The 14,335-nt window shown below is 48.0% G+C and overlaps 1 protein-coding gene across 3 annotated transcripts in view; it reads right to left on the bottom strand.

Moving 5' to 3' along the window:
• The window catches only part of NHSL2 (NHS like 2), a gene marked incomplete at both ends in the record, with an annotated part of 266,635 nt that extends 255,965 nt beyond the window's left edge, over window positions 1–10,670 (bottom strand). For 2 of the 3 annotated variants that reach the window (XM_082681765.1, XM_082681766.1), the window contains one exon: window positions 10,391–10,670. In XM_082681765.1, coding sequence (XP_082537891.1) covers window positions 10,391–10,670 — 280 coding nt within the window. Of the gene's footprint in view, window positions 1–10,333 lie in introns of all 3 variants that reach the window. The other variant, XM_082681764.1, reaches the window with a different exon arrangement.
• Window positions 10,671–14,335: the final 3,665 nt, after the last annotated feature.

Below are 14,335 nucleotides of genomic sequence, written 5' to 3'. Positions count from 1 at the left end.
GTATTATTACTGCTATGAGCTCATCCATGAGGTCATATTTTGTCACTTACTTTAATCTAAGCCTGTATTATAGTTCATGTTCATTATCCACAAATACATTATAATTTTTCAAACTCTGGACGGTCTCTTCCAGCTTTAACCGTCTATACCACAACAGTGGTTCTCACCCACGCCTGCACATTAGAATCACCTGGGGGTCTTTTAAAAATCCTGGTTCCTGGGCCTCATCCCCCAGAAATTCTGGTTTTATTGGTATGGGGTGGGGCCACAGCATTAGTAATGTTTTTAAGCTCTCCAAGTAATTCAGATTTGCAGCCAGGGTCTATATTTTTTACTCTAATTTTAAAAATAAAAAATGCAACCAGACAAGCAGAGTGAAGGATTCTACTCAGGGAGATGACTGAATTGCTTGGTGGTCTGGGCATGCTGTAGACACTACCAAGGTGTGCCCATGACCTTGAGGCTGCCTGGTTGTAAGATTAGGGCTTACTGGCTCCAAATCCATGCTGGTGAGAGACAGACCCTCAGGCAAGCTGCCAAATGCGTCACTGAAGCATCCTTAGGCCCCAGAAGTTTTGTGAGAAGGTGCTTCTTCACCCATAAACCAAGCTGGTTCTGTAAAACTGGTGAGCCAAGCCAGAAGCCATGAAGCCATCCCAAGGGAAGAGGTGACCAGAGAGCCGGCAGGACATTTGGACAAGGGCTCTGCCCCAAGGCAGGGGATGCTGCCTAGCTGTGCGACCTGGGTCCATCCTCTGCTGCTTCATTAAAGCCCCTCCTTGGCGTCCCAACCTGGCGGGTCCTCGTGGTCAGCCAGCACCACATATTCTGTGACAATAAACATCTCAGATCTACCAGAACTCTCGGTGGTGCCTCGGCTTCAGTTCCAAAGAATTTGCCCCCTTGGTTGGTGAGGCAGTGAACAGATGTCAGTGGGGGAGAATGAAGGGAGGAGTCAAAGGAAAGGAAAATCCTCGGATTGGGAGAGATGAACCCACAGCCGTGGCTCCTCCGTGGGCACACAGGCAGGCATTCTTTACATATTCTGCAAAACGGAAGAATGGCTGCAATTCGGAGCTGTTAAGGAAACATTATAACTTCATCTTGACAGTATCCCCATCCAGGGATTTCAAAAGGTTTTGTGGAATTTCATCATCTTAGTATTTAGTGATCATAAGCAGGATTGTGGCATATGGGCCCGGCATTTTCCATACATTATTCTGGATCCTCACGACAACCTTCTGAACTGGGGAGCATTAACCCCCTTTTAAAGATGAGGGAGTGTGGTTCTGAGACACCCAAATCAGCTTATAAGTGTTGGGCAAGTCAGAATTAAACCCACAGGTGCTGCTTCCAAATCCCAAGATCCTTTTCCTTAATATGTCATTCATTGTTTGGTTTTTCTGTTTATTAAAAGTAATACATGTTCATTTAGGAAATTTTGAAAAATACACAAAGGTACAAGAAAAGAAAAAACACCCGCTCCCATAATCTCATAAAGAAACCACTGCTATCTTTGTTATCGTTTGCTATCATTGTTATCACCCTGAGATAACAACGAATGTTAACATTTTGGCACATACCCCTCCAGCTTCTTTTTTATGTATGTGCTTTATTTTGGATAATATCATACATGCAATTTAATACCCTGATTTTTCACTTAGCATTATTTCACACATTTCCACATATCCTCATATATTTGTTTCGAGCACGATTTTTCTTAGTTGCCTAGATTTGTACCACACATAGACCTGTCAACATTTATAGAACTACACCCATATTACTGAATAAGTTGTTTTCATTTGGGGGTTAGTATAAATAACCAAAAGATGCAGTGAGGATCTGCAAACATTTTCCCCACAATATCTGATCATTTCTTTAGCATAAGGTCTTGGAAATGGAATTACTGGGTCAAGGGGGGAAAAGAGCATACAACAACACCACTGGAATTGCTGACAGCTGTGATGCATGGCCTCCTGCTAGAGCGGAGAGCGCCCAAGGCTTTCTGGTAAAGTAGACCTCACTCCCCTCAGGGCCTGATGGTTGGGAAGAACAATATGAGTTTGACTACTTCACAGATACTGGGAATCAGACTATAAATTGCCAGGCAGTTAATTACACTGTTCTCAGAAGCAAATGATTCCACTTAAAAACAGCTGAATCATTTTTAAAACTCATCTCCTCTTTGAGTCCGTTTTCCAAGGGAAAAAAATATTTTTCTGATTTTCCCCTAGATGAATTACAGACCATTCTTAAGAATCTATGCTATTTAGAAAGAAAAAATAAAATAAAATAAAACATACAGTCAAACCTCAAATGTCCCCACTCACAAAAAGGCAGGGGCATGAATGATATATTTCGCTCTGGAATGCAACTGGATCCACACAGCCCGGGACATACAGGCAGGTAGATTCTTGCTTTCTCTCCCTCTTTCTATCTCACTGTGGCGTGGAGTGCCTCCTGGCCTGGACATCTTAGGGAGACCTAGGACTTGGCTCTGCAAAGCAGGGAGGAGCCAAGGTCGCCCAGGTCTCATCTGCCCAAGGATAATGAAAACCTGAACGTAGATCAAGAAAATCTGCAGTTCCTATTATAGCTTCATTTGGACCTTCCTAAGGCTCTCCAGTATCCAGCTCCTTGGTGAGAAAACAGGATGTTAGAGCTCCCCCACCCGACCTCCACCCTGAGGGCTCACTCTGAGTCAGGAGGTGCCTTGCACCCTCTCCCCCTGAATCACTTGAGTTAGTTCCTCCGCCACACTAGCCCTCTCACATATCCAGGGCTTAGCACAGGCTACCTTCTGAGCCAGGAATTCCCTCCCCCTTCTTCTTCAATTGTCCAGCTCCAGATCATCCTTCAGAACTCAGACACCACATCCTCCCCGAAGCTTTTCCAAGCCTCTGAGCTGAACTAGGTGAGCTTCTTCTGCCTTCCGATGACCCCCACCCCCCGCCCCAGGCTTGCCTCCACGGCAGTACGATGATTCCAGGCTCTCCCCGCTGGACCATGGGGCTGCATTCTAGCTTGGCTCTATATCCTCAGAGGCTAGCACAGGGCCAGGCCCAGAGTCAGGTGCTCAATAAATGTGTGGTGGTTAGAAAGAAGGGAGGAACTGAACTTAATAGGTATTTATTAAGTGCCAAGCACTATTTTAGGGACTGGAGATAGGCAGTAAAAAGAGATAAAATCTCTGCCCTAAGGATGTTTACTTTCTATTGAGCCGCTTACATTTTAGAAAGAGAGAGAGGGAGGGAGGGCAGGAAGGGAGGAGGGATGGACAGAGATTGCTCAAATCTCCCAAGTTAAGGACTGAGCCTAATGGTTTGTACACAATTAGACCCACTGCCTCACATACAAAGCATCTTGGTGCAAGCCTACTTGTGCAAACACAATCCACACATCTCCTATTTGTGGCATTATTAATGTAGCCTTGTCCATTAAGTTTTTGCCATCCTATGGAGGTTCCTCAAAACATTAAAAATAGAACTACCATACAATCTAGCAATTCCACTTCTGTGTATTTCTCCAAAGAAAATGAAAACGCTAATTCGAAAAAATACATGCACCCCTGTGTTCACTGCAGCATTATTCACAATAGCCAAGATATAGAAGCAACCTAAGTGCCATCAAAAGATGAATGGGTAAAGAAGATGTGGTGTATAGATACAATGGAATATTACTCAGCCATAAAAAAGAATGAAACCTTGCCATTTGTGACACAGATGGACCTAGAGGGTTTTATGCTTAGTAAAATAAGTCATACAGAGGAAGACAAATACCATATGATTATACTTATATGTGGAATCTAAAAAACAAAACAAGTGAACAAACATAACAAAACAGAAACAGCATCATAGATATAGAGAAAAAACAGGTGGTTGCCAGAGGGGAGGGGGTGGGAGGGATGAGTGAAATAAGTGAGGGAGATTAAGAGGTACAAACTTCCAGTTACAAAATAAAGGAGTATTGTGCGGATAAAGTGTAGAGTGTGGGAAATATGGTCAATAATAATGTGATATCTTTGTGTGATGACAGATGGTAACTAGACTTATCATGGTGCTCAATTTGTAAGGTATAGAAATATGGAATCACTATATTGTGCACCAGGAACTAACATAGTGCTGTAGGTCAATTATACTTCCAAAAACATACAAATAAACTCACAGAAAAAGAGATCAGATTTGTGGTTACCAGAGAGGTTGGGGCGAGGGGAGGGGGAACTGGCTGAAGGTGGTCAAAAGGTACAAACTTCCAGTTATACGATAAGTACTAGAGTTGTAAGGTACAACATGATAAATATAATGAACACTGCTGTGTGTTATTTATGAAAGTTGTTAAGAGAGTACATCCTAAGAGCTCTCATCGCAAGGAAAAATTTTTTTTTATTTTTCTTTTATTTTGTATCTATACGAGATGATGGACGTTCACTAAACTTATTGTGATAATCATTACATGATGTATGTAAGTCAAATCATCATCCTGTACACCTAAAATTATGCAGTGCTGTATGTCAATTATATTTCAATAAAACTGAAATAAAGTAAATAAATAAAGTGAGAAAAAGACATTGCCATCCTGTGTACTCTAACTTGAAAACTTCAGTGAGAGCTTATCTGAGTGAAATCATGGAATTCTTTGGAGCAGGGAAGAGCTGAAAGCTTGAACCTGGAAGGTTAAGCCAGTGCTTCCCAACAGAGGGTAGAAGACTCTAGAAGGCCATCTAGATAACTCTGGAGGAGTTATCACAAGAACTCCATGAGTCTGCAGATCTACCAAGCATTGTTCATCTACTGAATAAGCACTATTTTACCTATGTATGAAGAGAAGGTCATCAATTTTAAACCTACAAATTCATGTAAAAGCATTGCTGAATTCACAGTAGCACTCTATCATTGTTTGGGTTTTTTGTTTTTTTGTTTTTTGTTTTTTTTACCATAGGGAATTCTAAAAGTCCAAATTCCATCCTTGGACCGCGGACCAGACTAAATGGAAAATCCTATGGGGTGTGAACTGGGGTCCATATTCTGGTTATCTTCTTTCCCCCACCTAGAGAAGAAGACCGGATGCCCAGGCACCCTGTGCTGATGTGCTGGGAAACAAGATGGCATCAACCCCTGCAGACTGGGAGCTCTTCGAATGAACAGACTGGGTCTTATTTACCTGTGGGTCTCTAAAACCCAGCACAAGGGTTGGGGGCAGGGAGGAGACAGGACCCAAAGTTGTGCCCTTTCTTCAAAGTTAGAAAGTAATGATCTGAGGAAAAGGTGATCTGAGTCCCTCAGAAAGGGTACATAGATCAGCAAAGCTAGTAAGCCTGTTAAGCTACTTAAGCTTTGAAGAATAATAAATCCATACTTTGGAAACACGTATGTTAAACACATTTTTGGTAATAATTTTACTTTCTCATTCCCCTTGGCTTTTAATAAAAGTGCCTTTGGAAATGCCAACCAGGCTCTGCTGTAATAACAGAAAATAGTCAGGATGTGGGTGTGCGATAAGATGTGTCCACAGTTGGATTAAAAGCTATTAGGGAGAATAGCAAGTATAAAGATGACAGAAGGATTGTGAGGGAAAGATCCAATGGAAAGATGACCTTCAGAAGACTGTCAGTGTCACTAGCCCAGCCACCCCTTCCCAACTAAAGATTATTTTTCCAAGGCTATTTCTACTGAAAGCTTAAAGGAGACTCTTTTAACAAGGGAGCCTCTTGCCTCACATCTATTCTCTACATGATACAAGGTTGACCTTCCTTCCTCCTCTCCACCTCCATCTCACCCCCCAAGTCCCAACTGCAGAAACCCCAGGAGGCCTGTTCTCTAGAGAACCCCTCAGTTCCCAAAGGTAGCAGTAGTTACTCCTTATCCTGAACAAGTTCCAGCTAGAAAAAACGCCACAGCAGTGACTCTCAATGAACAACTGACTTTGAACTTAGCATCCCTGAAGAGGGCAGAGCACTGGCTTAGAATGGCAGAAGCCCTGGCTTCTAGATCAAGGCCTCATGCCACTGACCTGCTGTGTGACTTAGCCAGTGCCACATTCCGCAAGAGGCAGATTAAGTCCATGCTTAGGGCACCAACAACAGGAGTACAAAAGAGAGAGAGAATAAAAGAATCTAATAAAAAGCCATTTTAATTTCAACATACAGGTAGAACTTCGAGTAATCTTTTAAAATAAAATTTTATTTGAAGGTTTAATATTGTTTCATTTGGAATTAGGTATGGAGAGGCACTATAATCTTTCCAGCACTTAGGGCTACTAAAGGTCTTGATCCAGCTGGGTGCCTTTGGACAAGTCCCTTCCTTTTTCTGGGCCTCAGTAGTCAAGTATTATGGTGCCCATAATGGTTAATGACCAAATTTTTGGTGTCACAAAGTACAAACTGACTCCACCCAAGCCAGAGAAGCACAGGGACAAATGATACAAATTCACTGCCCTCCTCCTGACACCTAATCAACTCCATAAAGATCAAAATTGAGCCCAAGAGCTATAATTTAAATCCTCTCCTATTACTCTACTATTCCGTCATCCTGACGCTTTTATCGCTTTAGCTGTTGATGTATCTAAAAAAGGAGAAGATTAAATTTCTTGTTTCTAAAGCAGAGGAAATTCTAGTGGACATTTCGGTGTCCAAATTTCCAGCGAAGATGTTTTCAACACATGGAAATACCATGAAGCAGACCAGGAATTTCATGGTATTTAAAAGAAAATGGGCTTGCTCCCCCTCCCCACTCTGTCAAGCCAACTGTCTCAACAGTTTCTGGGGCTGACATGTAGGACAGAGACAAAGCTGAGCCCTGGTAGAGTGCCTGTTCCAAGTCCTCCAAGCTCCTCCTGCTCCATCCAGCTCAAGCAGGCCCCTCCTCAGTAGCCATGACAGTCAGGTTCAGGGTCTACCATACCTCATCCATTGATAACTGGCTGCAGTCTAGAGGTGCAGTTTCCATTCTTCATTTCCATATAGACTTACAACAGTTTCCCCTCACACTGGAATTATGATTTAGACATAGATAAACCAGCTGTCCTTTATGATTTGGAGCCAGAGTTGCCACAAAGTTGGAAAATCAAGAGGCAGGAATTTCACATAAAGGTGAAGAGGGAGTTTCCACCATCTACCCAACTGGCTGTATTCAAGCCAAAATCACTGCAAGAAGGAACAGAGCATCTTTCCCACAGCAAGTTCATGGGCTAGTGTAACATGATAGCTCCCCAGTGTTATTAAACATACCTAGCAGTTGTCTAGTGCTTCAGTGACTTCCTTGCTTGCACAGGAGATATTATACCCCCAGGCCAATGGCCTGATTGCTTTCGTAATTATCATTTAAGCACCTACAAACATTAAATAGATGTTTGAGGGAGAAATTGGAAAGCTTGGATTGACTCAGCATATGGTGGCAGGAATGGAGCTATTTCCCACTGGCTTTGACCATGCCATTCTTGAGATGAAGAGTACAGAATCCAGGACACGAATGCAATAAAGCAGGTCACATTCAAAGCCAGATGCAAGGAAAAACGCAAGTTATAGGCAGGGTTATGCCAAGGGTGCGGCAACAGCTACAGATCCACAACCAGAGGAGCCTGGTGCAGTCCTGTAACACACCCTCTCCTTTTTCCAACCCCCATCCCCCACCCCAGAACAGTTACAAGAGCTTCTGGGGCAGTCTCAAAGGGGTTCAAGTTACCGAAGAACAGCCTTCAGTGGAGAAGAGGGTGTTGCCAGGCAACCAGCCCAGCCCAGTCCCACCCTTGTAACCTTGAAGATGGTGGGGACACGACCCCTGATTGTGGAGAGGAACACCTTGGACTCCTTTAGCATCAACTTTCTCCTCCTCTGTCTTTCTCCCTCTCCTCTCCCTGTCCTCCCCCTGCTGCCTCCCTGCCCGGCCCAGACTGCAGTCTGGTCTCTGCAAGCCTGAAGTCTATGGGCCAGTCTGACTTGTCATTACTCAGTCCGGAGGTGGCAGCTAAGCTGTCCCCACAGGAGGCTACAAACTGCTGGCCTGTCAGGCGTCATTCACTCTGGCCATGTTGCTTCCAAACCTCCCTTCCCAGTTCTTTCCTGCCCTCATGACCAAAGAAACAGCTAGAGCAAGAATCTGGGGGAAATCCAGCCAGATAGAGGATATACAGGGTAAAATGCTGACTGGGAGTGCCCACCACCAGCAAAATGGTCAGTAATGGAGTAGGAGCTAGGAGGAAAAGACACAGGGAAGAAAAGAGCAAGCCTTGACAATGGTGGGGGGAAAAAAAGCATTTTTAATTGGGTTCAAAATATAATATGCAACCTGCTTGAACACCTTGTTGAAGCTTATGCCTGAGCGACACGGGGGTGGCCAGGTGGTGTACTGATTATGCGCCCCAGCTCCCTTTGCATTTGGCACTTGTGCTCAGATCATTGCTGAGAGGGCCTAATTTAAGTGCTACACAATCAAAACTCCTGAAGAGAAAAGTGTGCAGTGGGAACCTCAAGGGGAGTCTAGGGTAGGGCATTAGACCAGAAAATGGAAAACCAGACCTTCTTGCCAAATTAAGGTAGCTGTGTTCCATTTACGCAGCAGGCACCTCAGTACCTGAGCCTGCAGATAGGTACACTCTCAAAGGCAAGTAGCCACACCAAAGATGAGAGATAGCCACTCTCCCAGCTCTTGCAAATTTCAAAGAAGCCAGCCCAATGCAATTTATCCTAAGAATTGCTCCCTTCCTTTAAGAGCTCTCCACTGCATGAAGCAATCTCTTTCCCAAGGCAACTTGGTGAAGCCATTCCTTCCCTCACATGGAAAGGACAGAAAGGCACAAATTGGAAAACTAGAGCCTCCTCACTGTCCTTAACTTACCCTGCTGCACTCAGTAGGTGGCTCTCTGCAAGCTGTGTGGGGATTTGGAAAATGACTCCCCAAGCTGACTTATCAAATTTCTCCTAGGCTAATCCTGGTAGTCAGTGGGACCTCAGAAAAAAAAATCAACAATGACCTTCCTACCCTCTCTGTTAACTGAGAACTAATCAGACCTAAGGCCCCAGCTTTCCTGCTCCCCTGCCATGCAGAGATTTCTGGTCCCATGTCTACATTCCATCTGGCAGTCAACTGTGTCTTCCACCTTCCTTTCCCCACAGGACCCAGTTCATTTTCTCCACAAGTGACCTCCACCATCAACATCAGAGGTCAGAGAGTTTGGGGAAGAGGGGTGCCAGGGCCTACGACACCTATTCTGTGGAAGGCGTAGGAGGGAGGTGAGGTCTGCAATGGAGAGGGGCTGACTCAGACACTTCTTTCCCAAGGCAGCTGGAGGCCTGCAATCACAAGTCAGTCAGTAGCCATATTCTGCCTCCATCTGAAACTTCCTGTCCACACTGCTCTTTCTCTCCCCTAACTTTCTGGTGGCACCAATTGGCCCTGGTACCTGGCATGCCCCAGCTGAGGTCAACATTTCCAGCACATTCAATCCCCTTGCTTTCTCCAAAAGTCCCACACTCTAAAGGATCACAGCATTTCCATGGAGAGAGGATCCCCCATGCAAAGTGTTGGGGTCCAAAGTAGCAAAGCACAAGGGCTCGCGTTGCCCTCCTGCCCTCTCACGAGTCCTGCGTGCTCAGCCAGAGCACCACTGGGTTTCTCAGGCATGGCTGATTTCTAAAGGAATCACAGAACTGATGACAGTTGCTTTAAACGGTTCTCCCAAGCAAGTCTGTGCAGCCGGACTCTAGGGGTGAGGGGTCAGAGAAGCCGGCTGGAAGGCGGAGAGTCTCTCCTCCCCACCACACCCTCCGGCCTCTCCTGGAGCACCAGCTCCGAACTCGCGGGGAGAAGCGGGCGGGTGGGCTCTCAGACACTTCTTCGAGCGAGAGCCGCGATCACACTCCAGCGCGAAGTTGCACAGGTTTAAAGTCGGTATGCACTGCCGCCAGGGCTCCTGCCGCCGCGTCGGTGGCCGGCGGCTCCAGCGCGCTTTCCTAAGTGACTGAGCTCCTAGACTGGAGCAAAGACGCCAGCGGCGCGGCCATTTGGTTCCCGACGCCGCGAAGGCTAGGACGCCTCGGGCCTGGGGGCGGCGCCGAAGCGGGTCCGGACCCAGCAGCTCCCGGGGACCCCCGCAGGTCCCCCTGCCTTCTTCCCCAAGATCCCCAGAAGGCGGCCGCCAACCCCAGAGCCGGGAACCCCGAGGGCATATGGCCACTCGGGACGGCGCGACCGGATCCAGGAGCAGGAAGTTCCAGCTGGAGTGCGGCGGGCGTGGAATCTGGGAAACGGGATCCCCTAGTTCCCTGAGGGGAAGGGAGGGGAGGGCCGAGGAGGGGCGGGGAGGACGGGGGAGGGGTGGGCGCAGAGCGGGCGCGGGCTGGCGCCCCCAGAGGCGGGGTGCACGCGGGGCCGCGGGCCGCCCGGGCGCGGCTTACCTAGCTCTTCCTCGTCGTCCTCCGGGCCGAGCAGGCGGCAGGGAAGGCGGCGGCGGAGGTGCACGGTGCGGCGGAACAGGCTGTCGGTACGGCGCCCCAGGGCCAGCAGGTGCCCCTCGAGGTCCTCGAGCAGAGCCAACGAGTGGCCGCAGAGGTCGGCGAGCTGCCGGAGCAGGCTGAGCGCGGCCAGGTGGCTCACGTCGCGGAGCTCGGTCAGCGGCTGCGGCGGGTTGCGCGGGCACAGGCGCTGGGGTACCACTGTGCGCCTGTAGAACGGCATCCCGGGCGCGGGCGCGGGGGACCAGCCTGGCGGCGCGGCCGGCTCGCCCCGAGCGGCACCCCTGGCCCAAGCGCCCCTGAGGGGCGGCCCCAGCTCCGGGTGTAGCAGGCCCCTGGGCGCGGGCCGGCGAGCGGGCGGGCGCCAAAGACACAGGGCGGGCGCCAAAGACGCCGGGCCGGTGGGCGGGATGACGGGTTCCCAGCCTGGAGCGCCGTCTCCCCCCGGGGCTGCACACTCGCCGGAGCCACCAGTCCCTCTGACTCTGGTTCGCTGGGCTCCTCCTCCTCCCCGCCTTTCTCCACCTCCTCCTCCCTCGCTCTGCTACTTCGGGATCCCCCCACCCACCTTTTTTTTTTTTCTTTTGCGGTCAGAGACTCACAGATTAATGCTTGATCCGGGAGAGGAGGCAAAGGGAAGTAGGAGTAAAAAGATCGAGCTGGAGCGTGAAAGAAGGAATGTCTGCGTGAGTGGGGTGTGTATGTGTGATGTTCGTTCGGTACAGTATGTGTGCCCGCGTCCTCCTGTGCAGCTCCAGTCCCAGTACTGATGGTTAAAGTTTTCCACTTTGGTGTGTGTTTTGTTTTTTCGTCGTCGTTGTTGTTGTTGTTTTCATTTAAACTCTTTCTTCGTAAATAATAGAAATTCAAGGGCACCCGTGCCCACACCAGCTAGTAACCATCAGAGACCCGTCGAATAGTCTGACCTCATTCATCTAGATTCCGTTTCAGAAGCATGTACTCAGTGCCACGCACGGGCTATACGACTAGACTGTGAGTACAGCCTTCTAGCGCCCAGGAACTTGGAAATGAGGGGGAAAGAACCAAATATCTTACTCAACTGCTCAGGAGGGCAGTGTCTCTGGGGAGTCCTGGACTACTGTAAAGGATCTGGAATGAATGAATGAATGAAAACAAACCCATTCTCTGGAACAACAGATTCAGTTCAGATAGAGGGCCACCGGTCTATATTTTAAGCCAAAAGGGAGCCCAGGGCCCTCTCCTCTTGGCAAGGCCTACTGGCTGAGATGGACTCTGTCTCTGGCCATAATGGGCTCCTGGGATGTCCACTGAAGTACAGGAGCTGGGGTGCGCTTTCAGTACTGGCAACACTGTGGTCAAATCCTGATTTCTCTTCATTGTAGAAGGTAGAAGACGGGATTACTGGCATCCTCAGAAAAGCAGAGTGCCCGAGTGCACATATATCCCTGTGCCCTTGGGGAGTTTCCACTCAGAACACTTATTTTCGACACACTGAGTTCCCATCTGATTCTCCTCTCACTTCTTTGACTTTGGTGTGGTTCCACTTCTTCCTTTTGGTAATTCTCTCCTCACCTTTCCTCCTAAAAATGTTCCCATCCTTATAATCCCTTATAGTCTTGGTAAAACACCTTGAACAGAATATGTGTGTCTGCACTAATGATCCTGAGCGTGGCCTGTTTTCATTCATTCCTTCAGAGAATTGTCTCTTAAGCAGTTCAAGGTGCTACAACTAGTTAAGAGTAATCTCAGATTTCCCCAGCAGTCCAGTGGTTAAGACTCCCTGCTTCCACTGAAGAGGGCATGGGTTGGATCCCTGGTCGGAGAGCTAAGATCCTGCATGCCGTGCTGCCAAAAAAAATAAAGAGTAATCTGATTACCCTTTTCAGTAAATAGCTATCCCTGGTGCAGTAATTTGGAACACGAATACTAGAAAAGTTGGGTTCTAATTCAAAGAAGAATAAACAAATGGGCAAAAGACAGCCCCTTTTCTGAACTGTAAAATCAAGTTGCGGAATGAGGACCTGAAATTCTCTATTTGGCAAACTCAAACCTGAGCCAAGAGAGTGACTGACTGGCAGGAAGTAGGGACTTGGCTGTACTCTCCAGGGATAGTTTTCCTTGACCTATGGGCTGTTTAGACTGATCTCCGTTCCGGAGAAAAAGAAATGAAGTACCAGCAGATTGAAGGAGACTGTGTGGACAGAGCTTCACTGCCAGAGGGTGACAGGCCTGGCTCAGGCCTGGTGTCTGAGCCGCCCTCACTACTCTGATTCTTGAAGCTGATGAATCTTTCAGGGCTCTCTAATAACAAGCTCAACTCCATGCAAATCAGCTTTAGCCCCACGCCCTTCCCCCAGCTGTGTCCGCTCACTCCAGCCTCTTCAGTGCACTGGCCCTGGCTTTCATCAAGGAAACATCAAGGACTTGCAAAGGGGCCACCTCAGAACAGAGCCCCTCCTCCCTTCCCAGGGCCAGACCCACACTGCACGTCCCATGGAAGAAGTCAAGGGAATATGTATAAATTTCCACGTTCCTTCATATCTCCGGTCTCTTCCCAACAGGAAAGGTGAGACCTCGAGGTGGGCCTGGATGTAGAGAGCCTCTGAGGAAGGAGCACAGGGGCCTGGCTCCAGTCTGTGGAGGGAGGGTTGGGGTTCTAGAAGTGCCACACTTCGGCCAAGCTGTCCGGGGCAGGCAAGCAGCTAAGGTGAAGGGTTCTGCCCCATGCTCCCACATCACCCCCCAGCACAGCATTCTCACAATCATCCTTGCTTAACAGTAATGATATTTATTTTGTCATGATATTGTCTCTCCCTCTAGACTGTTAGCTCCATGAGGGCAGGAACCATGTCTGTCTTGCTCCCAGTGCCAAGCCTAACAACTGGCACCCAGGTGGTACTCAGAAAATATATGTTGATGATGAGTAAATGAAGCTGGACTAGAAGCAGAGCCTGATATGAAGAGCCTTACTAAAGGATTTAACTTGGCCCAACAGGCAATAGAGAATCATTGTGGATTCTGGAGCAAAACGCTGCCTGACACAGGAAAAGGGCAAGGATGCTACGCCCCACCTGCGCCCACGTCTCCAGGGCCAAATAGCCAGAAAGTACTTGAATGAAACATTTGCTTTGATTTGTCTAAAATCTTGGCACTGCACATTCTGAGAGGCCCCTAACAACCAAGCCAGATCTGAAAATGCTGGGTGCTTTCTACCCACCCACCAGCTCCCAGACTCCAGGCCTGTAGTAATTCACCCGTCACTGCTCCAAGTTGCAATCTGAGCCCAAGCAAGGCCCACCTGTGGAAGCGGATCTAGGTCTGGCCTAGAAGCAGAGACTAAGAAAGAGTGGCCAGACAGGTAGGAGGGAAATGGGAGAGCTGACCACTCATGACCAGCAAGGCCTTCCCACCTTCTGTCCTGCCTAACTACCCACTGCTAAGAACCTAGAATTTCAATGAAAACTGAATCTGAAAGAATAACATAGGATATGCCATTTTCTCTTCCTCCAAGCTGACAGATTCCACAGCTGCAAAATGAAAATTTATGAGCAAACTTCATACAACCTACCCAGCTTCCCAGTGCAGCCCTCCGTCTAATTTCACCATGAGGAACAAGAAAGCTGTGCCCCCTGTTGCTACCTCTCAAATATACCCAAATAGTAACATCTTGGTGGCTAAGCAGAGATGCCAGTTTTCTCCTTGACATTCCTCTATAGTCAATCGTTTCATCTACACTGTAAGAATATGCATTCCACCCCACACCCTCTTGCCAGGAGACTCCATGAAGATGCTTTCCTTACGAATGAAAAAAATATTAGTAGGCTGCCCTGGTGGCGCAGTGGTTGAGAGTCCGCCTGCCGATGCAGGAGACACGGGTTCGTGCCCCGGTCCGGGAAGATCCCACAT

The sequence above is a fragment of the Grampus griseus genome (genome assembly GCF_964374135.1).
Source record: "Grampus griseus genome assembly, chromosome: X".
NCBI classification, from domain to species: Eukaryota; Metazoa; Chordata; class Mammalia; order Artiodactyla; family Delphinidae; genus Grampus; species Grampus griseus.
The sequence above is the reverse complement of the archived record's forward strand: the minus strand, read 5'-3'. Positions and strand labels throughout refer to the sequence as shown.